This window comes from Phycomyces blakesleeanus (genome assembly GCF_001638985.1).
Source record: "Phycomyces blakesleeanus NRRL 1555(-) unplaced genomic scaffold PHYBLscaffold_8, whole genome shotgun sequence".
NCBI lineage: Eukaryota > Fungi > Mucoromycota > Mucoromycetes > Mucorales > Phycomycetaceae > Phycomyces > Phycomyces blakesleeanus.
In genome coordinates, this window is record NW_017265141.1 from 227189 (window position 1) to 243044 (window position 15856).

General features: G+C 37.0%; 4 protein-coding genes across 4 annotated transcripts; 1 reads left to right on the plus strand and 3 right to left on the minus strand.

Annotated features, from left to right (window-relative positions):
* Positions 1 to 29: 29 nt before the first annotated feature.
* Positions 30 to 1502, plus strand: PHYBLDRAFT_76614 (hypothetical protein). Its single transcript, XM_018443176.1, has 2 exons — positions 30 to 486; positions 544 to 1502. Exons 1-2 carry the CDS (start codon positions 186 to 188, stop codon positions 1101 to 1103), a joined length of 861 nt encoding a protein of 286 aa, XP_018292717.1. The 5' UTR covers positions 30 to 185; the 3' UTR covers positions 1104 to 1502.
* A 1700-nt stretch (positions 1503 to 3202) lies between these two features.
* Positions 3203 to 4236, minus strand: PHYBLDRAFT_158477 (hypothetical protein). The gene is made up of 2 exons (XM_018433794.1): positions 3642 to 4236; positions 3203 to 3357 (listed from the first exon to the last, which is right to left on the minus strand). Exons 1-2 carry the CDS (start codon positions 3692 to 3694, stop codon positions 3249 to 3251), a joined length of 162 nt encoding a protein of 53 aa, XP_018292718.1. The 5' UTR covers positions 3695 to 4236; the 3' UTR covers positions 3203 to 3248.
* Positions 4237 to 5979: 1743 nt separating this feature from the next.
* PHYBLDRAFT_99197 (hypothetical protein) lies at positions 5980 to 7278 on the minus strand (the record flags this gene model as incomplete). Its single annotated transcript, XM_018444086.1, has 3 exons — positions 5980 to 6636; positions 6802 to 6902; positions 7011 to 7278. Coding segments are annotated over 3 exons (1026 nt in total), but the record flags the coding sequence as incomplete, so codon positions are not given.
* Positions 7279 to 9830: 2552 nt separating this feature from the next.
* PHYBLDRAFT_104334 (GATA-type zinc finger transcription factor) lies at positions 9831 to 9986 on the minus strand (the record flags this gene model as incomplete). The annotated part of the gene is made up of 1 exon (XM_018427839.1): positions 9831 to 9986. A coding segment is annotated over one exon (156 nt), but the record flags the coding sequence as incomplete, so codon positions are not given.
* Positions 9987 to 15856: the final 5870 nt, after the last annotated feature.

Sequence of the window (15856 nt, forward strand, 5' to 3'; positions counted from 1 at the left end):
TTCATCATCTCTTCTTCTTCTTATTTTCAAAAAATAAACCCCCCTTTCTTTTTACTATACTCGCAGTTGCCGGTCGATTGTCCCCATTTCCTTCTTTTAAAAAAAAAACACCACAGCCACCTCAATCTACCTACCTACCTACCTACTTATATATTTTCTTTTCTATACACAACATTAAAAGAAAAATGTCTATCTTCAAAATCGCTCTCCTTTGCCTTCCCCTCCTCGCTATCGTCTGTTCAGCCGCTCCAGTGCAGGCACCCGAATCCCAGACTGTCATCAAAGCCATTGATACAGAATGGCCAATGACTCCCGAGTACGTGATCCGTGATGATATCCAGGCCTATTATGAAAACACAGTTGATGAAGTACTCAGTGTACGCAGCGAAGATATTCTCAACTGGCTTGCTACAACAGTCAACTCTCATTCTACCGAGCAAACTCTCCGTCCACAAGCCAAACTCATGGGCCTCGATGATGTGCATGGTAAGCACAAGCTATCGATTCATATAGCAATGCATGTATTAATATCATATTCTATAGATGCCTGCCTCACAATGATGCCAGGTTTCGTTGCCAAGCACATCAACCAGATCAACACTCGTCTCTATGCTGCCGTTGAGCCCTCAGTCAACGAATTCCTGCCTCAATTGTGGCCCGACTATGCCCAGACAAACCAGATGACAGACCTCGACGCCAAAACAATCCACCCCGAAATCGCCTCATCCTTATATTCTCTCAATCAGGCCATCGGATCCCGCCTGATGGAGATCACGACCGAATACAACCTGTCAGAAAAGATTGTAGACGACATGAATCTCTGCAATGCCCACTCCCAAACCGAAACTGCCTCCACCGATCTGTGGATGTATGTCGCCAAACTGATGGCATTCCCCCGCCTCTTCCGTGACCAGCTCCCAAACCCTCGTCTGGCTGAAGAATCTCGTCTGGCCTCCAGCTTCTCGGACACCAACAATGGTTCGTTTATCGATATCCACCTCAAGAGCGTCTACTCTAGCCTCTGGTTCGAGTTTGACAACCGCATGAATGACCTCTTTTCCACCATTCAACGCGATCTTGTCGATGGTGCCATTGAAGCCTAAAACCAACTTTCTCACACATACACATCAACAACCACAACGAAAAGATCTTCGTCCTGATTCTGATCCTGGTCTCTCTCTCTCTCTCTCTCTCTATCTCTCTATCTCTCTCCACCTTCCAAAAAAGTTCAAATTATTTAAGAAAATCGATTGCGACTTTTTTTTTAATGTTCAAATAAGTCAGTTGATCAATCCAATCAATCCAATCAATATATATACATACATACGTTTCGGCAGCGCTGTGCGCCAAAACTATAACTTAAAAAAAACCCCGATATCAATAGCAACTAAACAACAAGAAGTATAATTAAAAGCTTCTTGGTACTACTATTATTATATATATATATAAAGTGTACATAGTCTTTCTTTTTTATTATAAAAAAATAAAAACCAAACCAAACCAAACCAAAAATGAATGAAATTACTATTATAATGATAGTCTTTGTACTTTGTGAAATAAGCCAGCCAATACACAATACTTGTGATTAAGTAAAGTGGTGTTTCCAATGGTATTTTTTTTTTGAATATTGATAAAATAAAGAAAGAACAAGAACTTTTTATTTTTATTTTTATTTCGTTATGTATATAGACAATACATATGCACATCTTGCATATATTGCATTTCTTGATCTTGTTCTCTTTATGTGTGTATAATACATATTCTTATTGTCTTCCTTGGATTTGCTTTGCTTTGATTCTTTTTTTTTAAAAGAAAAATGTATATATAAAAATAACTTTTTATTCAAGATTTCTTTGATTTCTTGGTATCGAGCTGAGCTCGTCTGAACCATCTTCTTCTCCGGGTAAGCGCTCTCATTGTGTCAGCCTTGTCGTTGTTATTTGTGGCCTGTCTTGTAGGTAATGGCTCAGGTCTGTTCCTTGGGTTCTGCCATCGATGGTCCGTGTAAACCCAACCAGCCTCGTCGGCTTCCATGATCGCCTATAAAGTTAAACACAAAATAATAATCAACAGTAATAATAATTTAAGAATTTTTTATATATATAAATAAATAAAAGAAAAATTAAAGTAAAAAAATAAAAAATAAAGAACACAAAATAATATTGATTAGCGTTATTGATTTAATGTAACACACATTTGATGTAAACGTACCACTAAGGAAATCAAGCACCACAGGGACGATGTAATTAGGGCGCAATAGAACGTGAATTAGGGAAAAACAATATATAGAAAATATAAATCCAAAAAAAAAATCACAAGTTATTTGGTCTGGTATTACACAAAGAAAGCAAAGAATAAAAAAAAATATAGTCTAACTAGCTGATAAGCTCACCAATATCAAGTACATCGTCGATCCATGGCCCCGTTAGGTCCAGGTGCCACTCTTCCTCATCCCATACATGATGAGCAGGTGGTGGCATGTCTTCTTTTGGCGGAAGAGGCTCAGATCCAGTTATATTGGACCAACCAGGTCTTTCTGATCTCAACAACTAGAATATAATTGAATTGAATTGAATACAATGTAATATAATGTAATTTAATGCAATACAACAAAGTACAGTACAGTACGATATAGCATAGAATAGCATAGCATAGCATAGCATAGCATAGTACAGCACAGCCACACCACAATACAGTACAATAATGTTGTGTTTGTACATGTAAAGATAGCCACAGATAATTGTACCAATAATGATGATAATAATAGCATTATTAACAGCCAATCTTCCACATTTTCTTTTGTTTCTTTTTTCTTTATTATCATTATTGCTATTATAATTACCTGGCTAGTGAATCCACTCCCTGCCCACCAACGTTGATTTTCATATATAGACACTTCCACAATCGTGTTCTGAGGTGGCTTTGTTGACTTTAATTTGAGAAACACGTCGATCGCCGTCTGAAGCAATTCCAACACAAACAACCCAACTGCCTCTACAGAACTTCCGATCCAGGTTTTGTTCAGCAGGACAACCAATCCGACTACCAGGACAATCCATCGGAAAAAGAAGTAGAGGGCTACTGGAGTTAAAACTCCTCCAATCAGCAGCAGGACCACAAACGTAGTCAAGGTCATCGAGACGTGTTCAAGGTGATATGCAAGATTGTCGTAGATCCGAATACAGAACACCATTGACTGCTGCATACGCTCCAGATTAATGTAGTACTCTGGCGAGGTCTCGTCAAATCTAGGTAGTAGTACGTGAGACACCGCCTGTCCGCTCCTGACATCGGTTTGCTTGTACAGAATCCCAATTAACAACAATGGTGTCAATATCAACACCACAGGATAGAAGCCTATTTCCTCACACACCCAAAATAAATACAAAAATCAATATAAATGAGTATTTTTTTCTTTCATATATATATATATACAGATACACCAACACACAAGTATATCTATAAAAATATATAAAAATGTGTGTATGTGTTGTATTGTGCTATATTGGATCTTCCTCTTCCTTTTCCTTTTCCTCTTCCTCTTCTTCTTTCCTCTTTTTAATATAATATAAAATATAATATAATATATAATATATTGGTTAATTCTATAAGATTTTTGGGGGGTTTGGAACTCGACTCACAGGATACGGTAAAAAGGACGCAATTCAGAACCGACAAAATAGGCTGCTTCCATGCATAAATATCATGACATTGCTGACTCAAATTAAAGAACGCTCTTGACCTCGCTACCATGCGTGTGAATGCTTTCGCAGTCGTCTGTGGGTTCAGAACGACAACCTGGTGATCTCCTCCTTCTTTTTTGCTATCCAATAACACACCGTTTCCTGTAGCACCTGTAGTGACAATCGTATTCTGGACATGTTGCTTTAACACTTTTCGATATGTTTTGACAGGCACGGATTGTGTTCTAAAGACAGTATGTGGGCGTTGCGTAGGATTTTCAATACCTTGTTGATTATATTGTGCTTGTTGTTGTTGTTGTGTGGAGCCAGCTCCAGACGTGGGCGAGCGCATTGAACTCAGAATAGAGGAATCTAGATTGGTTGGTACGTCAATAGACTTTGGACGATCGTGTTCGAGACGTTTCAGGACAGATGACTTGCTGGATCCATCGTCCACAAGTAGTGGAGAGTGTGGGTTTGGGACAGTGAGAGGAGTACGTTGAACATCAGTTGAATGGCGTGGTGATGTGGGGTATTTTGAAATCGATTCTGCCTCTGAGTCGGTGACAGACAGCGAATCTGGACTGAAGCGACGTGAGGCTCTGCATTGAACTACCATCTCGCTACATTTCTCATGACAGCTATAATTGCACTCTTATTTTGTGTATAGTATATTTTATTTTATTTTTAGTTGGTGAATGGAATCAATGATATAAACTCTCTTTCTCTGTTTTATGTGTATTTTGTGTATGGTAGTAATATGGTACCTGTGCACTGGACACCTTGTCTGGCCAGTCCCCACAGTAACTTGCCGCAGTAGTCACAATAAACAAGGCCTTGGAAGGTGCTCGGCTTGAAAATATGGTATTTAGTAGGCGAGGGCATTGTAATGAAGCATTCACAACTTTGAGTGTATATTATGTGTGTGTATTGGTGTGTGAGTTAGGTGTGCGTGTGCGTGGGCGTATGAGTGGATAAATCTATATATAGCTGTATATATATATATATATATATATGTATGTATGTACGTATATGTATATACAAATGTGTGTATACAACTAACAATGTGTGTGTGTAAAGAGACAGTGAGAGAAGGGGGGGTAGTGAGGGGGTTGAAAGTGTTTAGTGCAAATACCACTTTGTTGTTAATTGAAAAAATAAAATAAAAAATAGAGAATAAACAGCGCGACTTTTGGAAAGAATAAAATAATGGTAAGCTAGAATCTGAACAGACACGTGAAAATATAGTAACAGTCTACTTGACAGAATAAAGAAATTAAATAAAATAAATAACAAAAAAATAGAGACCTTGTAAATTGTCTTGTACATCTGACAACTTCTCTTGTGTATTATATAAATATGGTATTGTTGTTATCATTGTCATGGTAACAAATGAAATTATTATTACTTATTTTTCCATACTTATATATTTAAAAAAAACTTACTTGTTAATTTTATTCATTCATTAATTAATTTTATAAAGATAATAATTAATTCTACTTATATTTCAAATATATAAATATAACAATTGAAAGCAAACAAAGGAATCAAATATTGAACATATTTTTGTTCTTTAGTATTTGTACCCCGGCCAAGGACCGTGTACTTATTGTATTCTTTTATTTTTGAATCTTATATTTATATAAAGTTTTGTTTTATTTTTATATATATATTATATATATATATAGTTCTTTGACATTTGTATGTACATATTAAATATCTTTTTTTTTCTATAAGTAAAAATAAAGAAATATCAAAGAACAAGGAGTAAATGAACAAAAAAAAGAAGAAGAATAAATAGGGTATACATATGTAAATAAAGCTAAATCACAAAATCAAATTTGGGGGAGATTCCTCTTTCTTATAAAGAAAATAAATAAGGAAGCGAGGGGTAAGGATGTAGGGGGAAAGGAGAAAGGGTGGACAAGGACAAGGACAAGGACAAGGACAAGGTAGGGAAATGTGGTGGCCCTTTAAGAAACAAATAGCAGAAAATAAAAATAAATAAAATAAAAAGTCAAAATAATCACCGTTATTTGTTCTTTTTGTTCTTTTCCTTCTTTTGGTTCTTTAAAATTTAACGAAAGGCTCCGACGGCTGTCACTGTCATGACAACAGATCCAAACAAGACCAGTACAACGGAAGAAATATCGAGCCACCAAACAGGGGCAATCAATTCCTTGGCACTTTCGGACTCAATCAAAGGTGATAGTTCGTCAACAGTTTGTTCGTCCTCAATCGATGACCCTTTATTTTTGGACAAGGCCTTGAGCCACTCGGGGCGGAAGATGATGATGTAAGAAGTGCCCGGGATAATATAAGCCAAGAACGACGACGCGATTCCACCGACCAGAGAATATACTTTACCCAGAGAGCGGATATTGATGCCAAGCGAAAGAAAGAAGGCAAACATAATCAGAGTGACAACGTGGTGCTGGAAGAACGTGGGCTGACGTGAGGCTGACTCGAACCCAAGAGTCTTCTGGATTGCGTCTCGAGCAGGGTAAAAAGCCATGGGGACGGTGAGGATCATGGAGACACCGAGTGCCAGGCGCCCAATATTGATTATATTGTCATCGGCTGGGAAATTGGCAAAGATGTTGGGGTTGACGTCCATGCCAAAACTGAGATATCCAATGGCGGCAAACATAATCGAGATAATGAAGCTCATCGCGGTAGACAGGAATGATGTGATGCTCCATGCGGACGTTGACTGGTTCTTCTGAGAGAGGAAATTGCTGAATCCGACCTGGGTACAAACAAATGCAAAGGTGATAATTCCCATCGCACCAAACGGATCCTGGCCAATGGTGAAAAGGGGAGCATCGTGTTGAGGCGCATAAGCAGGTGCACGAATTAGGACGGTTAGGATCATCACAGGAAGCAACAGGACCGAAAATGCTGACCAGGCTGCCAATGCTCCAATAGAGCGGAAGAGATTAAGGGGGTATACCTGTTTTTATGAAACACATGGTGGATTAACATTCTGTTCCTTAGCTTGAATTATCGTTTATATTTATATTTTTCATATATAAAATTTTTGCAATACAGACACTAGATATAGCACTCCTACTCCTACTCCCACTCCCAAACCAATAATAAAAATCCAGCTTCTTACCATAAGAATTGAAACGGCTACAGTAACAATCTGACGGTCGGCCAGAATGGGGTATTGAGGAAAGTACAAGCCAAGTAGGATGGGAATTGTGTCAGCTATCACTATATAGATGATCGGAATGTTAGATTTATGTAAACATAATAACCCACACCCGCATATAGATATAGATATATAAAATATTTGCAAAGAAAATATATATATATACTTACGGATAAAGTAACTCACACAGCTACCAGCAGATTGAGCAAACAACATGATATTCAACATGTGGTAACCGAATCGACCCATCGAATGCTCTGCCAGGGACGCAAAGGTATAGGCACCGATTCGTTTTCCAGACGGGACCAGGGAATACAGTGCCACGTAGGTCAGAATTCCCACAAAGACTGCCAGAGACAAACCGAATGTAAATCCAGATAACATGATGGCAAATGGAAGGCCAATTACACCTGCACCAACCGTGGCATTTACAATATTCAATGACACCTCAAACACACTGCGGGTACCATAGCCAGGTTTAGTTGATTGAAGTAGATCAAGCTGCTCTGCTGACAGGACAGCTGTCGGTACATCATCTTGACTGGCACGGTAGTTAGGTGATTCCATAAAGCGATTAATAAGCACACAAGAAGAATGAAAGAATGAATTAAATTTGATTAATGAATTAAAGAAAATAAATAGAAAAATAGAAAAAAAAATCACTTTTATTTAAACCATTGTCGGAGTTTTGGACCTGAATTTTATAAAGAGCTTGAACTCCAACTAAAGATTTTGATTTTTTTTTTTTTTTTTTTTTTTTTAACTTTTACCCTTGACCAAAAATAAATCTGACTCTAATTGATTTCAGTTGATTTCTTCAAATCACGCAATTTATTCATTTACATAGCAAAAATCCCACAAAAAAAAAGATCACCATACATAGTATTACCAAGTAAGATATATAATCTCCTTATGATTTTCTTCCTCTTCTTTATGTGTGTGTATATATCTATGTCTTTACAAGCTTAGTAATGTATGAGTTATATGGTATTCTTCCATTTAAAGATAAAATAAAAAGCATGTAAAACAACAGAATACAAAATAAAATTTAGATTTATACACAAACACACATATAAAGGAACTCGATGTGCCTAAGCCAGCCAGAATGTGTTGACCTAGGATGTGTCATACCAATCAAAATGCAAACCCCAAGATTCCCATGATCCAATACGAAGACAAATGGTAACACTCTGTCAACAATATTGATATCTCCAATATCTATATATATATATATATATATATAGATAGATAGTTTATTCTGATATTATTGGTCAAAAATACACTATAGAGCATAATTTTTTTTGGGTCAGCGATATCTACATATATCAATATTCATTATCTTTTAAATTATTACTATTGATTTAGTTTTGTAGGGAATCATAAATGCGTAAAGTTTATTTTATTTTTTTGGCTTTGTTTTGTTTAAAGTATGTATATATATATATATATAAAATGTATTTAGAATATTGAAGGTGGGAAGAATATAGACGGCATGATGTGTAAAAAGAAGAAAGAACGAAGGATGATGAACGACAAAATATAATAGAGTAGAGTAGAAGGTAATAATATTATAAGAATGTATGTATATATAAAATAGACAATAGAAAGTATATAAAAAAAAAGGAGGTTAGATAGTTTTAAGAGATTTAAAAGGAAAGATAAAGAAGTATGTGTAACAGCATATCCAGATGTTTAAAGAAGAATAAAAAATAAAGATAGAAAGGCATTAAAGTAAAATAATAAAAATAATAAAAATTATGTATAAATATAAATATTAAAAAAAGAAAAAAAAGGGGGTAGTTGGGAAAGGGTTCTCTCTTGGAAATCATTGGCAGATAAAATATATATAAAATAGAAAATAGAAAATTCATTGCGATGTCAAAGGCTTATTGGTACTGGCTTAAGTTGTTCAGATGGCATGAGTTAGACTGACTGGAACCTTGTCGTTGTGTATAATGTGGCATGTGGTGCTTTTGCTGATTTTGTTGCTGGGCTGCATGGTAGGTAGCCGCAGACGCAATGACTGGCAAAACTTCTACCGGAAGGTTGTGGAGCTGCATATTGATCGACTCAAAGATAGAGTACATTTCAGGAGATATCGGGGCGTGGGTGGGCAAAGAAGACACAGGAGAAATCGGGAGAGAAGGAGCGATCGATTGAATGTTGGGTTGAATGATGGGCATAGAGCATATGGATGGGTGAGACATGTAACCACCGCCTCCACTACTATTAACACCACCTCTACCTCCTATACCCCTTCCATCACCACCGCCATTACCACCACTTTCACCACATCCATTCCCACTGCCAGGAACAATAGGTAGAATGGACATCATCATCGAATCATCTGGGAAAGAAGCTGGCTGATGTGGACTGCTGCCATTACTTGCCATGTTCACCGGCATGCCAACCATAGAATACCCGCCGTAGGATGCCTTAGAATGGTCGTTTAAAGGAATCATAAGTGGTGAGGTGGCCAAATGACTGTGTGAAAATGTGGTAGCTGACGATGATGACGAGGCTGAATAGGACGAATTGCGTCTTTGGCGCTTGTTCTTGGTAAGCTGGTCAGACTGGAAGGTGATACCATTGTTATAGTGTCCAAGCCCAATTTCGGTAGAAGACGAGCCGGGTGCAGCAGGGGAACTCTGTCCCATTGCTCTATCCATTGGCACACCGTACACAGACATTCGTCGGTCCGGCTCAGTTGGTCTCGATGGTATTGGTCCAGGCGGTGTACCTACAACTGCTTCATCGGGTAGATCCATTACATCCGGGGACTCGGCTCTCTGTTTCCTGAAATGATTTTCGTGGTTGTTGTTGCTATTATTGTTGTTGCTTGGAGTATTGTGGGTATTGTGGGTGGGTGAAAGGTTGGTGTTGTTGCTGTTATTTTTGGTGCTGTTATTGCTGTTAGTAATGTCGTGGTTGGCACTGGTGTGAGTTGTGCTATTGTTTGTAGTATTTGTTCCGGATACAGTTGTACTTCCACGATTACGCTTCTTAATCACGTCTGTCTTGAGACTCAGCGGACGTACAACACCATGCAACTTGAAGAACAGACCACATGCATTGCATAGAGGTTGTCCTTTCGGGTTACGTCGCCAGAGCGGTGTAGAAGTCGTCTTACAGTTACTGCAAACCAGTTTGGACTGCATCTTTACTGTCATCTTTTGGCTCATGCGTGTACATGGCGTTGACTGAGAATGGGCTCGAGATATCAGCGACTTTTTTGGCTTTGTACCTCCTTCACCGATACTCTGGGATTCTTTGGGACTAGAAAAGTCATACTGCTCATATAAAGGGTCCAGGGACGGAGAAAGGATCGCTGCGTGAGGTTGTGGAAATCTGCGACTATCGCTGTCACTTGGACCAAACGCAGGCGGAGACACCGGTGATGAAGCCGACGACATGTCATTGGAGATATGAATGGCCTGTAACTGCAACAAGTGGTTCAGATCATAAGAATTTGGCTGCTGCTGCTGCAAATGGTGCTGATTCTGCTGCTGCTGCTGCTGTTGCTGTTGCTGTTGCTGTTGCTGTTGCTGTTGCTGTTGCTGTTGCTGTTGCTGTTGCTGTTGCTGTTGCTGTTGCTGTTGCTGTTGCTGTTGCTGTTGCTGTTGCTGTTGCTGTTGCTGTTGCTGTTGCTGTTGCTGTTGCTGTTGCTGTTGCTGTTGCTGTTGCTGTTGCTGTTGCTGTTGCTGTTGCTGTTGCTGTTGCTGGTGGTGGTGGTATTGAGATTGTGGTTGCGGATTCTGTTGTGGAGGTTGCGAATGTGGTTGCGGTTGTTGCTGACTTTGGTGATTAGACTCATAGGTAGGAGATTCGACTATCTGTGGAGATGACTGTGACTGTGTATAGTACATCGAAAAGATGTCTTCAAAACTTAGACTACCGGCATTGACCGATGGCTGATATCGAGACAATCGCTGAGCATCGCTTATAGCATCAGGTGTGGTGGCAGAGTGAATAATTGGATATGGAGGACGCTGATGAAGTTGGTGGTGGTGGTGGTGCGAAGAACTCGATGCAGAAGATGAAGATCCACTAGCACTTCTGAGTTGAGTAACCGGACGATGAGAATGGCTACGGAATGGGATTGGACAACCAGAGGTTGGGTAGATATTGCGGAGAGAATTGTTTTGCCAGGCAGCAGATACGGCCAAAAGAGACAGTTCATCGTCTTCGTGCATATCCTTGTCTTGGATGCCTATGTTTTCTCTTGTATCCATAGGTGAATACTGATATATGTAGTCGGAGACAGCCATGTGTATCATATTACAAAATTAAATATTTAAATAAATTAATATGTAATAGATAAAGAAGGAAGGAAAGAAGTGAAAATAGAAAAGAAATAAATAAATAAAAATAAAGAAAGAAAGAGAGAAAAAGAGAGAGAGAGAGAGAGGAAGAGGAATAGGAAGAGGAAATGAAGAATAAGTGAAAGAGATTAAAAGATTAGAATTGAAAAGAAGGGGGGTGTGGAATTATGGTTAGGAGTCAAAGGTTTGATTGGATCGTAATTCTCTTTATCCTTACCGTGGAATAACTCGCGTCTTGAGTAATTGATAGGTTATCTTGAACTGACCCAGTCTTATCGGATCCAGAGTCTTGGTCTTCAAAGGCGCTTTGGACATCCTGCATTTGGCATACTTCCTGCGGCTCACTAAACGCGCAACCAGATAGAGGATGATTATGATGATTATTTTGGGCGATAGATAATTTCTGTGGTTGTGCTTGTGGTTGTGTTTGTGGTAGTAGTGGTGGTAGGAGTGGTTGGACTAGGTGTAGCTGCTGTGGCTGTTTCGCACTAGTAAAATTTGGAGGACTGTGGCTGTTATCTTTCGGTCGGTCGAGCGTGTCCACTACAGCCCCAGAAGGATGTTTGTCAGACGCGTGGGGGCTGGTGTCCGGGTTAGTTCCGGTTGCTTTGGATTTTTTGATGAGTGACATTGCCATCATTCGCCATGTCAAGTTCTCCATTCTGACACCGTTCGGTAGACCGTCTTTCGCTTTGGTGTACATACGCCAGACATGACTTTGAAGAGGGTCATTTTTTTCTTTTTCTTTTTCGAGAGCTTCGGGAGTAGGTTTTGCTGAGGGTGGTTTAGGCGGGAAGAGGGTATCTGCTAAAAGTTTCTGGACAACTGCTGCTTGTTTCATGATTTTCTCTGAGGAGTCCGAATTTGGTGACATGGCTGTAGGAGAGTCAAGATGGGCCGATCATAAAAAGGTTGGGATAAAATATAATAGTAATAGTAATAGTAATAGTAGTAAATTAAAATTAAAATAATAAATGAAATGTCGAAATGATAGTTGAAGGGCGACAACCAGAGAAGCTTCGCTGACTGTTTGTTGAGCTTTTGTGCGTATGATTCGTATAATTATTATTTTGGTATTTTTGGTATTGGGATGTCAGAACAATTAGGTAAAGATAAAGGAAAGATAGAAAAAGGAATGATGTATGCGTATAATTAAAGTACTTTAGCACGATCGAGCATACTGTACAACTAAGAAAACAGGGCACTCGTTCTCTCACAACTTTTTGGCTGACCCATCCAAGATATCGTTCACCTTCCGGTTTTGTGTTCTGCCATGCTAGTTATTGCATGTGACTGGTCCTCTCTTTTTTTTTTATTATATATTTATTTTTATTTATTTATTTACTGTGCGTAACCTTACTGGCTCGTCTCCTGCTTCATCTAGCCTTTGACAAATGATTTATACGGATTATAGAAAGGTGATTGTTACAAGGAGTACAAATACAAGATTGCTGTGCAAATAACAACTCCATTACAAATTTTGATAAAGAAGTTGATTTTAACTTGTGGATTCAAATTCTAATTCTCATTAATCCCATTCCCGCTTTCTTAAGCCGACTCATCCGTTACAATGGTTCATAAACTAAAGAGAGAGAGAGAGAGAGAGAGTGCGTGCGTGCGTGTGCGTGTGTGTTTGTGTGGTGTATTTTATTTTATTTATGTAGACACACACATTAACTCACTCAACCCCACTCACTCATGCTCACATTCACTAATTCATTTAATCACTATATATATATATATAACCCGGCCATTTCCGATAAACTGAGAGTTTGGATAGACAAAATAGAATCACACTTGATGTACACATCTCTTATCCTTGTATCAAATATCCCCCCTTTTTTCTACTCACTTTTTATTTTATCCTATTTTATCAGATTTATGTATAAATATTCATAAAAAAAAAGCCCAACAAATATTTGTTGAATTACTGTCTAGAACAAGACAGCATACACACAACAACAAAGACTACCTGATAATTAACAGCAATTTGAAAACCCATTGACCAAATAGATAGTTGTAATGGTATTATTAAAGAAAAAAAAAAGTCCTGCTGAATAAATGTCAATGCGGTGTACACAATATGTATCTACACAATTATAAGAATATATATAAATATATAAATAGAATGCTATTATGTCAATATTCAAATGGCAAGCAATTTCGAGGCATGTTTGCTAGTTATTCAATATAAGAATAAGAATTACAAGTAAAAAAAAAGATTGTGTCTGAAATCCATTTAGTTTCTATGTCTCTTACCTTTCTTTATTTTATTCTTGTTTGTTTTCTTTTTTTTGTCACTCTTCAAGATTCATGGGCTTATCTGGTTGCGCAGAGCATTTTAAGGTTTGGATTTTGTTATCTATACTAATACCATAAAAGGTAAACGTAATTCTCCGAGAACCCTATTCGATATTTCCAGGGCTTTGGTATTTGTTGACATGTGTCCTCACTCCACTCAGTGATTAAGTGAAATTTTTGCCCTAAAACATAAATAACATAAATTATACTTAATTATTTTTCATTGCCTCTGCTTGGTCAGATAAGTAGCACTCTTTTTCTTTTCTTTTAAAAGATATATTATATACACATTGAATACTCAACCAATAGATTCAACTGATTCAATAGGAAAGAATGCACGGTGCATGTTTGATTAGAAGCACTAAAAGAAGAAGAAGAAGAAAAAAGAAAAAAAAATTGTAACCATGGTAATATGAATCACTTTTTATTTATTTATCTAAAAATCGATTAGTTGCTAGGCAACAACCACAACCATAACCATAGCAACAACAAAATACTAATTATTATTATTATTATAATAGTAAAACATTTTGTTTCTTATTTTATCTTTATCTTTATCTTTATTTTTACTTTATTTTTTTATTATTATTCTTAAACCGAATCAAACACATATATATAAGCTATTGTCATGGTGATCGTCGTATATGATTTGTGTCTAGTTGTTTCAAATAATAATAAGAAATCATGTTATTAAAAAAGAGGAAGATGTAATACAAGCTTGATTTACTTACCACAACCCCTCCTCTTTTCTTTCTTTTTACAGGCACACATATGTATGTGTTTATGTACAAGATAGAATAAAAATAAAAAGAAAGGCGTTATTATCATTATCATTATCATTATTACTCTTGTAGAATGTTGTTCTCTGTTATTTCTTTAATAGGGAAACTAAATAAAGACACAATGAAGGACAAGCTACTGTCAATTAACGCTTACATTTCATGTGTTATTCAATACAAACCCAATAAAGGCTATATATTGAACCATGCAGATACAATCTTGGATATGTCAAACCTTGTCCTCTCAAGAGATAGGAAACCTCGATATCTATAGACGTTTTTAGGCATAATAAATAAATAAATAAATAAATAAAAGTATCAATTGAATCCATTTGATTTATTAACATAAAAAAAAACAAGTCTTCTTTCATTCTGTCTTTATGTGTTTTGTGTATCTATTCTACTATGATCGATAGGTTGCGGATCTTAATTCCCTATTTTACACCGTCTTTGTGGCTCCTAGATAAGAAACTTTGTCTCACATTCTTATAATATTATTATGATGTACAGCTTACCAAGTTATGTGTGGATTCTATTTCTAGATCAAATTATTGAATTATTTCCAGAGACAGTAGACCAAATAAAAAAAAAGTAATTTCATTATTGTAAGATTTCAATTCTTCAAAAACATATACAATATACAGACATAAATCTGTAAGCACTCATATGTATGTATATATGTATGTATGCACGCACGCATGTATTTATTTATTTATGTACATATATGTAGGTAAAGGCCTTGAATGATTTTTTGATATGTCTAATTCGGTCATTCCAACTCTTCCGTTCGTACTACTTTGGGTCATTTTTTAGATAACGAAAAGGTTGAGAGCTTGGAGTCAGTGTCAGGAGACAAATTAGGGTTAACACGATTTTTTTTTTAGAAAAAAAATATCTTTATTGTGCCATTCCATTCATATATATTACTTTGCTATGGGAATACTAAGATGTCAAAATGTGGTTTATATATATATATATATGAATTCCACGAGGGATTAAAGCGACCTTTGCTCTAGCCAATATGACCAGTAAGTTTATTTATCTGTGTCAAGGTGAGTTTAGTCGTTTTGGCTTTCCATTTTGTTTTTGTTTTTGTTTTTTTTTAATTGCGTATCTCGAGGTGAGACGTGCCTTATTTAGTCTCTAAAGATAGATTAGGACAGTTTGAAGAGATGTTATCTCTACCTACCTGAAAAAAGTACAACCGACTAGGCCAAAAATATTTGACGCCAAGAAAAAAAAAAGTCAAAAATAAAGAAAGAAAGATATACTACAGTACGTGTCAAGATCTTCCTAGCCATGTGCTAAGTGAGATATAGGTTGAAAATCTGTATATCTATATATCTATATATCTATATCCATATACCTATACACATTTTTGCAGGGGGGAAAAACATAAAATAAAAACAAATTACGCCTCTTTCCCTGATATTGCATTAAGAATAACTGATTTCCGCCTTGCGCGTCATTTTATTATTAGTTTCTGTGGGCGCAAAATAAAACACACACAAAAAAGAAAGTGATTCATTAGTATTCCTTATTACACTTAAAAGCTCTTTGAGCATCCTTTAATTCTTAGTTTGGCCAAGTGTACAACTCTGTCTTATTTTAGAA

Bases quoted from the DNA above. Each gene is read 5' to 3' on its own strand.
- PHYBLDRAFT_158477 (XM_018433794.1), bottom strand. From the start codon at position 3,694: ATGGAAGCAGCCTATTTTGTCGGTTCTGAATTGCGTCCTTTTTACCGT. The intron at 3,358-3,641 runs GTGAGTCGAGTT...GTGAGGAAATAG, and splicing joins CGTCCTTTTTACCGTATCCT to GCTTCTATCCTGTGGTGTTG.
- PHYBLDRAFT_76614 (XM_018443176.1), top strand. From the start codon at position 186: ATGTCTATCTTCAAAATCGCTCTCCTTTGCCTTCCCCTCCTCGCTATC. The intron at 487-543 runs GTAAGCACAAGC...CATATTCTATAG, and splicing joins GGGCCTCGATGATGTGCATG to ATGCCTGCCTCACAATGATG.